Source organism: Corythoichthys intestinalis, chromosome 10 (assembly GCF_030265065.1).
Source record: "Corythoichthys intestinalis isolate RoL2023-P3 chromosome 10, ASM3026506v1, whole genome shotgun sequence".
Classification (NCBI taxonomy): domain Eukaryota; kingdom Metazoa; phylum Chordata; class Actinopteri; order Syngnathiformes; family Syngnathidae; genus Corythoichthys; species Corythoichthys intestinalis.
In genome coordinates, this window is record NC_080404.1 from 24,966,317 (window position 1) to 24,979,189 (window position 12,873).

Here is a 12,873-nt window from a genome sequence, read left to right on the forward strand (position 1 = left end):
TTACATGGAGCCCCAGTCTGAGCTAGATTATCAGTCATGTTTAGCCTTTTCCATTTTCTAATTGCTGCAACTGTTAATTTATTCTCACCAAGCTGCTTTCCAATTGTCCCATAGCCTTTTCTAGCTTTGTGGAGCTCAACATTTTTTTTCTCTGGTGTCTTTAGAGAGCTCTCTGGTCTTGCCATGGTAGCAGTAGGATTATGACTGACTGTGGGATGCACAGGTGACAATATTGTGCTTGAACAGGTGGTGGGCAGAGGTGGATAGTAACGCATTACATGTACTCCGTTACATTTACTTGAGTAACTTTTTGAGAGAAATGTACTTCTAAGAGTAGTTTTACTAAGCTATACTTTAACTTTTACTTGAGTAGATTTGTGAAGAAAAAACGCTACTCTTTATCCGCTACTTTGGGCTACACAAGAGTCGTTACATTTTTCCTCTTTATTCTACTTTTTTTTTTTTTTTAACCTGTCCTGTTCAGCTGTTTGACACGGAGAATGGAAGTCTAAGTGCCCGGATAGTCTGAGCAGTTTTAATGTTTCACATTGAGAGTCTGACATACTCCCATTGTGATCATTCAACATACTTCGTTTATTATGACAAAGCAGCGAACAGGATGGGGTTATGGGGGAACAGAAGAAAAGAAACACAAGAGAAGAAAGAAAAGAAACACATACAAGAAATACATTGAAAGCCTAACTACACTAACTACTAATATGTTGGTGCTATTGTCAGCTAAATGTATTTCCGGTTGACACCATGTGGGTGGCCTGTTGACCAGGGAAAGAGGGGGAAGGAGGTGGCGGAGTCAGCGCAGCCCATCCCTCCTCCCGCTGCCCAGCAAAGGAGCCCTCGTCACCCGCGCGCCCATCTGCCAGCCTTCAGGGATGGCATGAGGGGACGCACCACCAACCCCACGCCCGTCCCCAACCCTGTCCGCCCACCCGGGGCACAAGCCGCCGCAGCCCCCCAGCCGGCACGGCACGCCATGGGGCCCCCAGCGGCCCACCAAGCCCAGGGCAGGGCAGGGTCCCCAGCCGTAGCAGGCAACATCCAGCCGATACAAATTTATTCTACATATTAGATTTATGATTTTTTTTGGGCCAGAGATGCCAAGACTAGAGACGTGCCTGTTGTATTACCAGGGGTTTCCCTACAGATTTCACCAATGAGACGTCACAACAATAATCACATGACTCCATTATACCAATCAGACGCAAGCTTGCTGTTCTATCTTCACGCCAGCCTGTTCAATCATGTGGTGTCTTTAAAACACCTTAAGAAAATGAAGTATTTGATATAGACAGCTGCCCTCAACATGACTCTAACCCGCGGATTTTAAAATCTCTCCCAGTTTTTATTTGGCACTGATTGACCGCGGAAAACCGGAGATATGATCCTTTTAATTTCAAAATAGTAATTATGAAGGAACTCTTCACTATTCAAACTCGGAACTATTTTCTCCACCAGAGGTCAGTCATGCTCTTTTGACGATTGATGTTTCATTTATGTAATTATTTTTCTGTTGTCGGAATTCCATTTTTTTCCCCCCCTGTATTTCATTTGGCTTAATGTGGTTATGTAATGGGTTATTGTACAGTATCATTATAAAAACAGTCCATATATATAACTTTGTGCTCAGAAAAAAATACCATTGTTTGAAAAAAACAAAACAAAACAAAAAAACAAGAAAAATAAAAAGTTACTCACAATGTTACTCTTGAGTATTCTTTTCACCAAATACTTTTTTACTTGTACTTGAGTACATTTTTTGGATGATTACTTTTACTTGAGTAATATTATTTTGAAGTAAGGCTACTCTTAATTGAGTAAAATATTTGCCTACTTTACCCACCTCTGGTGGTGGGTGGGTGGCTAACCATGGGGTAAAGGTGGACTTTTTTTGAGGTAAACTGACAACTCTTTGAGTGTCATAATTATTCCTGATTCTCAGGGGTACAAATACGTATGAGCCCCTGTAAATTACAAATAAATTATTTAAAAACATTTTTAGATTATGTCTCTATGAGTGAAAATGCATCTATGATTTCAGACCTCAACCTATTTTCTAAGTGGGTGAATTTGCAAAATCACAAGGGGTGTAAAATCTTCTGCTCCTCACTGTATAAATAACGTGACAAGTGATAACATTTAAAGTCGTGGTGGAGAGTCAGCAGTGCGAAAAACCTTCTACCTGGGTTGCGTTAGAGAAAAATAATTGGAAATTACTAACCTAAAGTATCTTAGATAAAAAGCATAGTCAAGTTTACAACCCAAAAATCCTGAAGGGATTCACAGGCACACATGCAGTTGAGGATAAAATATTAACTAAATAAATGTGAAATTGTATAATAAATGATGAGTAAAAATAAGAATAATAATAATGATTCAGTATAAATACATATTTCAATTAAAAATCAACGATGACATCCCCTGATCTAACCCTTGCCTCATTAGGCAATTCATTACACATGCTGATGACATCATTTCTGCCTAAGCAGCCAAATTCAAAGAATCGCCATATTTCTTACCTCTGTGACCTTTGACCCTTTCTCTTCCACCCCAACCAATTTGAATTAAATAATACGTGATCAAGTTATCGATAATTCTTTTTCAGACTTCTGTGAACTTTGACCTCATAACCCCAAACGTAATGGCCTCTTCTGTTTCACATTACAAACATCCTGCAAATTTGATAACAATCCATTCATTCATTCGAGTTATCTTGAACACATTTCTGACCTCATGACCCCCAACTTTAATCACCTCTTACATTTCATATCATTTCAAACATCCTACAAGTTTGATAATATAATAATCCCAGTTTTCATTTTTGAGTTTTCTTGAGCACAAACTTACAGACCGAGCGCCTTCATGTACAGGAGGAAGTTCGTAATTACACTACAACTGCAAAAATCAGCCAACATTTATTCAGCTGGACTTGATTGGACACCATAGAGGTCTGTCACTGTCAAACACTGCAACACGAACATTCACCAGCAAGAGTGGACAGCGTCAAGATGAAACCAAGTTAATGTCAGCATGCCGCCTCCTATCAAGCTGTGACTCCGCCCCCTCCCACACATCCTGCCATGATAAAAAAAGGCCCACTCAGTGCCCTTCAAAGCACCTCCGGGCTTTCAATTTCACCTCCCCAAGCATCCCTAGCTCAGCCCTTTTCCTATGCGGATCGATCGAAACCGGATCCGGTGCGGTAATCCGATGACGCCGCCGCTCTAATGCGCCAAGGCCGGAATACGTCGGGATTGGAGGAGGGGGTCGTATCATGTCAGACATGTATGACACAGGTGCCCGCTGTGAGAAAACAAGTTACATCACCCGCGCCGGTTCCGCTTCATGGCATATGGATGACACGCGGGGGCGTTATCACGTTTTCCGAGACATTTTGTACTGGCGCGATTCAATGTTGGCGGCGGCCCTTAGGGAATTTTCGTGCACTCTGGATGTCAGTTAACTCTTTGTTGACGATGATCGACGTCCAATCATGTGCTGTCCAATCTTATTCTTCCACTGATAAGTTGATAAATAAGTTGACCACGAGGAGACTTCCAATCCATTTGATCTGGGAGTGCTGGCAGTGATACCAATGCTGATAGGCTCAAATTTTTCTCACAACATTGGACCGATCGTTATCTTGAAAAACTGGGTCATACTGGGATTTACATAAACAGAGGTGCTTCTGATATTTCGAGTGTACCACGGAGTTTGTTGTTGTCAGATTTTTTTTCTTCGGGGGAGGGGGGTATGCCAATAAGTACTTAGCTCACAGACTTTTCACTGTTTGAACAAAAGTTTCCCATCAGTTTTTTTTTCCTCCAGAACGCCATTCATTTTTTAGCAAAATTTTTCCATTCGGATAATTAGTTTGAAATGACAATAGTTTGACACCATTTCTTTTTTAAAATTCAATTAAAGCATGACTAAGTGATTATGAAGATTGGCAGTGATATTGTAAAAAGTAGAGAAATTACAACAGAAAAACTAGACAGCTTAAATACACATTTGAAAAGATTATGGAATAAATATTTGATGCATGTAAATCAATGCTGTCATAAGAAAATTCATATCTTTGTAGTCTATTGAAAATGTGAAATATTCAGACAGAAACTGTATGTCAATTCCTATATTATATGTACTGTACAGTATAAATATTTTTTGGGGGTCTAACCTTTGTGAAACATTACAAAGAAAGCTCACACTACAGGTAGTCCATTCCGCTCCTAGGCTGGCAATGTAACCTGAAGTTCTACGTAAATCGGAATTAACCCTTTAAGTCAGGGGTCCCCAAACTTTTTCCTGTGAGGGCCACATAACTTTTCCCTTCTCTGATGAGGGGCCGGGGTCAGTTTGTAACAGAAAAAGTGTGACGATTGCAGGAGTGCCTTAATGTAAAAAATTATTGTTTTTCAGAAGGCCCCAATCAAATAACCCTTTCTGGATTCTTCACGGAACAAAAGTAAATAAAATACAAAATAATAATATAATATAATATAATATAATATAATACAATATAATATAATATAATAATAACACTATTAATTAAATAGATAATAACCAAATAACCCTCTCTGGGTTCTTCACAGAAAAAAGCCAGGAAATAAATAACACTATTGAAAAAAAAAAAAAAAAAAAATCAAAATGCTCTCTGGTATTATTCAAGGGGCCGGACCAAATGTGGAGGAGGGCCGTATCCGGGCTGCGGGCTGTAATTTGGGGACCCCTGCTTTAAGTACTCCAAGATACCCCCGAACCTCAAAATAACTGTCCAAAAATATCTATTATACGTCATATTAATAGGATAAATTAAAAAATAAGATGCTGTGAAGTACGTTGTGTTAATTGCTGTTATATGCGACTATTTAGGCTTTTTATAAAAAATTAAAAATAATAAAATAATAATAAAATCTATTGGTGCTTTACTCGCAAGCGAGTCGCCACGCTGAGAGAAAAGGGCGCTAAGGAAAGAGTACGGAGCCAAGAGAAGTGGGATATCACGCCCCTCCGGTCGCCAGCGTCCCCTCTCTTAACACGAGCCCGCCGTCCGAACTCAAAATAAAGGATCGGGACTCGCAAGAGGAGTCCACCCCGGCGGGAAGCAGCAGCAGCATCAGCATGAGAACAACGAAGTGGGACCTGACGCCATCAGGAATTGCAGGACGGCGGTGACGCTACTGGGGGAGGTGGGGATCCTGACACAGCAAGAACTAGGCACTGTTTAAGCGGTTAAAAAAAAACAACAAAACTGGAGACTCCCAGTGTCGTAAAGTCGAAATCACCTAAGTCGGGTACGTCGTAACCCGGGGCTGACCTGTTTCTACGTTTGTGACATATAGTGACAGTCAGAACAGTTTGATTGACTTCCACTAGATGGCAGGGTATACGAAATGTGTATCTATTTTTGATAAAAAGTCTAGTAAAGTTTATTTACTTTGTTACTTTTTTATCATTGGGTTCCATTGACAGCGACAGACGTCAATCCATTTTGAACTGGGAGAGATGGCAGCAATCTTGGACGTCTTTCGCCGTCAATGGCGGTCAAGGAGTTCAGACGGGTCAGGCAGGAAGCATCTGGTCTTCTTCTAATGGAGTATTAAATATCCTCAGACAAGCACTTGGGCTACTAAAAGCCAATAATGCATCACACTTCCTCCGGACGGACGGACGCCCCCTCCTTCCCTCCCCGCCTCCCCCGGGAAGCGCGCGTGATGGATCGGATCAATTAGGAGCGCTTTTCCGGGGAGCTGCGTCATCCGAAGGAGAAAGTTCTTACCAGTCGCTTTTGGCGTATTTCCGGAAGGTGTGCCTGGACAGGTCCTGGTGAGTCTGGGGCTCGGCCGAGATGCCCTGCGCGCGCCGGGTCCTCGGGCCCAGAAGTTGCGCGCTGGGCAGCACCGACTGACACTTGTGCAGCTTCCGCTTCAGCTCCTGCACTTCGTCGTCACGGTCCACCAGGCGCCTCTCCAGCTCGCGGATCCTCTCCTCCTTGAGCAGCAGGATCTTGGCAAAGTCCTCGTCCAGCTCGCTCATGCTGGCGGCACGTGAGAAAAAGTCCTGTCCGCCAGAGGAAAAAGCCAGAAAGACGTGGCTTGTCGCTCGAGGTCCCCGCCCCCGGACCAAGACCCAGACCCGGACCGTGCACCTCCGTCGGCCACGGCGGCTCCACTTGTTTGGATGAGCCGAGCAAAACGTAGCGTGAAGCGGCCAGATGGAGCGACGTTAGCCGGCCGAGCCTCGCTTCTCTTCTCTTCTTTTCTGAGGAAGGCGGGGGCTGATGGCTCATTGAGAAAACCAATGACAGCGGCTCTTCATGACCCCCCCTCCCCACCTTCCTCTTCCTCTTTAGCCCTGCAAAAAAAAAAAAAAGTCAACAAATATTTGCGCTTCTTTAATAGGAGCAGCACGCGGAGATAATGCATTTCATTGACGCGCAACACGTTAACTGTTCGCTTTTTTTCACTTTGCAAGCGATGCTCAACACTTTCTTTTGATTAAAAAAAAAAAAAAATCAAGGATGATTTCTGATGCCATCCATTCAAAATTATTGATTTTTTGTTTGTTTTTTAAATTGCACTTAATCATACATTATGACTGCATATTGTCTGAAAAATACAATAACATAATTGAGTATTTATAATTGCATAGAAAAGTATTTCCATATGATTTTTTAAATTAAACATGACAAACAAAAATGATTGTAAAATGTATCTAAACTTTAAATAGCATGGCAAAAATTTGTTACATATTAACTTCATTAATTTGTATTTTGTATTCCTTAGCTTAAAATCTCAATTTTCTGGGGGAAGAAAATTTTTTAACAGGAGGGCATTTTAAAAAAAATGTTTAAACCCGTAAACCTAACTGGAGGAGAGAGCATGAAAGAGCAGAATTAAAGACACCATGATTTTAATGAGGTATTATCGCGTACTTACCTTGTTTCGATCCAAAAACATCGGCTGTCAAGACACAAATGGCCACATTCGGACTTTTTGGGGATTTTATGGGTGAAACGCGGTAATATAACAAGAGTCGCAATGCAGAAATTGCAGACATCAAGGACTGGTCGAGATTTTATTTTTCAAATATTTAACCTTTTAAACATTTTTTTTTTTTTTTTTCTTTGTTTGGATCGATTGTTTATCATCAAAAATATCTGGGAAAGTGCGACAGTAAAAAAAAAAAAAAAAACAATTAATCGATAGTTATGAGGTAGATACCCGTGACCTATTTACAGACACTATTTTTTTCATTGTGACGTAATTTGCTTAAAAGTTTAAAATATGCATGTGAATAATTTTATAAAGTGTTTTTTTATCCAAGTATTAGACATCAATTAATGATTCTAAGCTTAAAAATAATAGACATTTCGAATAATAAATATAATTACTTACCTTCTTTTTATAGCTGGGTTGAGACAAAAGTGGTTGCGCTGTGTCTGTAAACAGGGGTCTCCAGGGTAAAACGGACAAATTAAAAAAAGTTCAGGTGCTTAATGCGCAATGAAACTGGTATGGCAGCATATAGACCTATAGTTATATCAAACACAACAGTTCTTTTGGCTGAAAATACAAGACTTATATTTTAAAGAGGGGTGCAAGAGCAGAAACTGCTTTTTCAGCCTTGTCTGTTTTTTCCACCATATAAATATACAGTACATATATATATATACAGTGGGGAGAACAAGTATTTGATACACTGCCAATGGGTTGACTGTGTGTCAAATACTTGTTCTCCCCACTGTATATATATACAGTATATATATACATATGATGTTACCGTTTGTTTTCCTTTAAATGTGTGCAATTTTACATATGATGTTACCGTTTGTTTTCCTTTAAATGTGTGCAATTTCCATATCCCAGAAAATGAGAGTCAAAAAATGATACACGCGTAGAAACACATATCTGGAAACATGCTTAATGGTAGATAAAAATGCAACTTTTTGACCATAACCATCATCATAGCTATACAGTATGTACATACTTATAAATATACACACTAAATGTGTATAAAAATATCCATCTGACATATAGAAGACAATGTGTATACCGTCAACTCGCAGATGATCTCATTACTTATTCAGTGTCATCCGATCTGATCATTTCTGCTTTTTTTTTTTTTTTTTTCTTACTCCACCTCCTAAATGTGTCTGAGGGGTGATGGTGGAGTGTGTTGAATGGGAGGTGAGAAGAGGGGAATGTTCATTAAGATTCAGGGTTAAAAATAGAGTGCACATTTTCCTGTTGCTGCTGTAATTCACCGTTGGCCACTTGGCCCCCTTTTTTTTTGTTTGGGCTTCTGCCTTACAGCTAAAACTCAATTGGGCCAAAACAGTGAGGGATCCCATTAATGACAAGGAAAACATTGGGAGAGAAATGAAACAGGAGTGAAAATATGACATAAGTGTTGAAATAATTGAAATGGGAAAAATATATCAATAAAATATTGAAATAAAAGATGATTGTTGAAATAAATGAAAATTACATATGTTGCAAGAAATGAAAATTCAATTAAAAGACTTAAAATATTGCCGTACATAAAAAAGAAAAAGAAATATTGAGAACATAAAAATTCAAATATGAAAATACAAACAAATAATGACCAATTTTATTGACACTTTTAGTTATTTCATTTATTTTCATTTTCATATATGTTTAATTTTGGAACTCCTGGTCCTCATACTTGCAAATCAAACAAACTTAAGCTAAATTGAACATTCCAAAACATGATTGTTTTTAATATGATTAATATATATATATATATTATGTAAATAAGAAAAAAACATAATAAACAATATATAAATTTTCTGTCAAAAAAAAAAAAAAATCCCATTTTCATTAAACATGATTACTAATGTAAGCTTTAAAGTGCGTACGACAGGAGGAAAAAAAAAGTCTTAAATAGCATTATTATGTGAATTAGAATCATATTTTGAGGCAATTCGACTATTTACAACAATTTGGCACAGCGCAGATGACGAGAAATTAATCTTTTAATCTGCCGGTTAGCCACGCCTACCATTATAGGGCTCTAGCGTCCCCAACAGGTGGATGACGTCAGCCGGAGAAAGGTTTCATCTGTTTTACTTTCAGCCCATTGAGAGGGAATTATTCAGAACGATGAAAATGTGAAGAAGAGAGCCGCAAAATTTGACACATGAAGAGGGCAATAAGCAGAGTGTAGTGCTCTCCCGTCGGGGATGTGCGACTTGATCGTCGGCCGAGTAGACGAGGCGCATGTCAGGCACAAAATGCAAGCCACCGATGTATTAAAATGATCCCATTATTTGACATAATACAAAGCACGATGTTTACTCACTTCCTCGTAAGTCCAATGGTCCCACAGTAGTAGGGGCTTGTTTTGGCCAATATCCACCGTTGAATGGGGACCTTTTGAAACCCCAAAAAGGCTCACACGCCTCTCCCTGGTGCAGCAAAATTTTTTTGCAGCCGTTTGGCTGGCGTGATGCGAAAAATAAACAAATGAATCCACATTATCAGATGAATCCTTAGTCCTTCTCATACAACAGTACAGCTGGATAGTGAAGAGGACTCCTTCTACCGTACACGTCACAGCGCCCTCTTTCTCTACTCAAGACTGGAGCCGGAAGCATTAGTGGATTTTCAGGGGGGCCAGCCCCCTCCCCCCACCGCCGCCCCGCCGGTGGCCGAAAAGTGTCATTGCATGTAACTGACTTTCCTATAGAGTATATAATTTTAAAATAAAAAAATACCGGTAAAATATTGTCTATAAAAGTTGTAAAGCAATAAAACAAACAAACAACAAAAAAAAGAATGAAATGGAAAAAAAAAAAAAAAAAGATATTTTTATAATACTGTAGGTCAAAATTATTTTTCGAACAGATCATGTGACTAGCACCATAGACGGTCATTTGCTTTGCTTAGCCAAAACCATCCGAGGACCAAAGAGGCCAGATGGATATACGTCATTTTTTTCAAACCTAAGCTTTCAAAAGCGACAACAACTACTGGGCAAGAACCAATGATTAAAATTTTGGAACATTAAATGCTGGACACCAGCGTCAAAACGGAGAGGCTAGTTTCAATTTGCCCCACTAAAGACGCTAATTGTACAACTGAACCACCACCGGTGTGTTGCCAATGTAGTTACCCCCCTCAAAAATTGTGTCCCCTGGCCGTGGGAGCAAACCCACACACATTAGTTAAGAGTTATGTTGACTTAAACAATTAATTGAAGCCAGAAAAGAACCAGTTATATATTTTGGACATTAACGTTTATTAAACTGGAGAAACTCCATATAGGATTTGAATTACAATAATAGCAATTATAGATCACCCTACGAGTAAAACAGTTAAACATTGGCTTTAGTTAATGTTCGTACATGTTAACGTTATATGACGAAAAAAAAAAAAATCTTTTTTTGTGGGGCATGTTTTAAAACCTCGTAGAAACTACATCACTAAAACACGGAAATCAGTGTAGTGCAATTGCTCCGCCCAGGGGATACAATTTTCGACTGGGGTAACTATATTGACACGACACCGGTGGGCATACCATATTCGATGGATGACGAGCTTGGCGAAAAGTATAGCCTAAGCAGCCTGATTTGGAATTCCTCTCAAGAGTGATGGGAAACAAAAAACACTCATTTTCAACACATTATAAACATTCTTTTAAGTCCATTTTATTGCTGACACTGCATTTCGGGGTAATCAACATTTTGTGCCCCCCCCCCCCCCCCCCCCCCCCCCGCCCCAAAAGTCAAACTCACTCATTTTCATGGCGCGGGATTAAAACAACTAAATAAATATAGCGATCGCTTCCACACACATCCAAGCGGTCCATTTCATTCAGGAGTATAAGATACCGCGGAAAATATTAAATAAACATGGTTTTTGCTGTCATAAGCACTTTAAATTTGACACCAACTTGGATTACAAAGGATTGCCAACAAATGTTCTTAAAGAAAAAGGATTGCCAACAAATGTTCTAAAAAAAATAATAGATTGTTTTCTTCCCCTCTAAATTGGTCTAACACATATTATTCACTACAAATTATGTTCATCTCGTTATGCCAGCAGCATTATAAAGAAATATCCATGAAAACCTAAATAATATGGTGATCATTGTGATATTTTCAGAGGTTGACATATGCACGAGTACATCTTTTGAAATCATGTTGACAAATTTCTCATTCGTTTTTTTTTTTTTTTTACCTTTGACAGCGATAAACTCATTGACGGCGAAAGACGTCATTGGGACTGAAACACGTTCACTCCTGGTAACCATTCAAAGACGATTTGGCGTGTTGAGGGGGAAGAGAAAAAAAAACAAGTAAGCGATTAATTATGCATGCGTCGGTGCTCCTAATGACGCTGGTGAATTATGAGGGACCTTTCTTGACCCCTGAGTGTATCCGCCCGCCACAGGGCTGAAGAAGGCGCCGTCCTATTCAAGAAAAGATCATTCATTCATGCATGGGGACAAAAAGACAAGTTATTCAAAACAAGGGCTTTGATGCATCCTCGTCAGTCGTGTCTCTGTAGATAGAGCGTATTTGAATGGGAGGAGAAATGTACTATACTACTAAATATACTGTGTTTATGAGCATTCACAGATAACTTACTGCCATTGAGGGCAATAGACATCCGATCCATTTGGACTGGGAAAGGCTGCCAAACCCTCCCAGTCCAAATGGATTAGAAGTCTATCATCGTCAATGATTATGTTTATTGTTAGACAATTGCATTTTTATTTTCCATAAGACAGAAATTTGTTTCTATTTGAGTATTATTGTTTGAATAAATGGATGTGTTCATTTCATGTGTTTGGAAATTGCACCGAAGGATGAGCCAATCCATTATTCCAAAATGACACAAAACGTATTAATGTAAAATATACAAAAGTTTGCAATTTGTTTTCTATTAAAAGTCACAATTTTATTCATCAAACAAGTTGCAATATCAGCAAAATGTATATAGTCGAGACCCTGACAAAGCTGGAAATTTTGATTTTGAATTCTTTAAAATGGCTTGTCAATATTTTCTCACATTTGATGAATTCAAGTGTGGCTTTTCATAGAAAACACAAAATGACGCCAAACTTTTGAACGGTGTGTACTTTCTTTTTTTTTTTTTGCTTTGCGTTTGTGGCCCATAAAAGTTACATGTCGGAACCGTGAATAAACCCAGGATCTTGGGTCCAAATGTACTCTTTTTGCATTTAATGCCTCTCTGAGTAGCACTGGGCGAGGGTGGATTTGGTGTTTAGTCAACGGAATGACTCTAGCAGGCACCTTTTTTTTTCTCTTTCTCTGTTGTCAGTGAAACTGCAGTAACTTCAGCTACACTTAACACACACTTACACTTAACTTTTTAAAATCAAATTGCTGGCAAACAATGTTCCCTCTACTTTTCATGTGTCTGAGCAGATACGTATACAAGCTCCCTGAGCACACTGTGGACCACGGTGAGCAACATCAGGAGAGATTGAAGAGGTGGGGGGTCAGCCTGTTAGTGCTCAGACCATACGCCGCACTCTACATCAAATTGGTGTGCATGGCTGTCACCCCAAGAGGAAGCCTCTTCTGAAGACTGTACAAAAGAAATCCCGCAAACAGTTTCCTGAAGACATGTCAACAAAGCACATGGATTACTGGAACCATGTTATATGGTCTGATGAGACGAAGATTAATTTGTTTTGTTCCGATGGTCTCAAGCATGTGTGGCGGCGACCAGGTGAGGAGTACAAAGGTAAGTGTGTCATGCCCACAGTCAAGCATGTTGGTGGGAATGTCATTCTCTGGGGCTGCATGAGTGCTGCAGGTGTTGGAGAGTTACATTCCATTGAGACAAACATGAACTCCAACAT

The 12,873-nt window shown here is 39.5% G+C and overlaps 1 protein-coding gene across 1 annotated transcript in view; it reads right to left on the bottom strand.

Annotated features, from left to right (window-relative positions):
* Positions 1 to 6,167, bottom strand: part of LOC130922520 (cGMP-dependent protein kinase 1) — a 208,608-nt gene extending 202,441 nt beyond the window's left edge. The window contains exon 1 of the mRNA XM_057847305.1: positions 5,795 to 6,167. Coding sequence (XP_057703288.1) covers positions 5,795 to 6,051 — 257 coding nt within the window. The 5' untranslated portion in view covers positions 6,052 to 6,167. The remainder of the gene's footprint in view (positions 1 to 5,794) is intronic.
* Between the last annotated feature and the right edge of the window lie 6,706 nt (positions 6,168 to 12,873).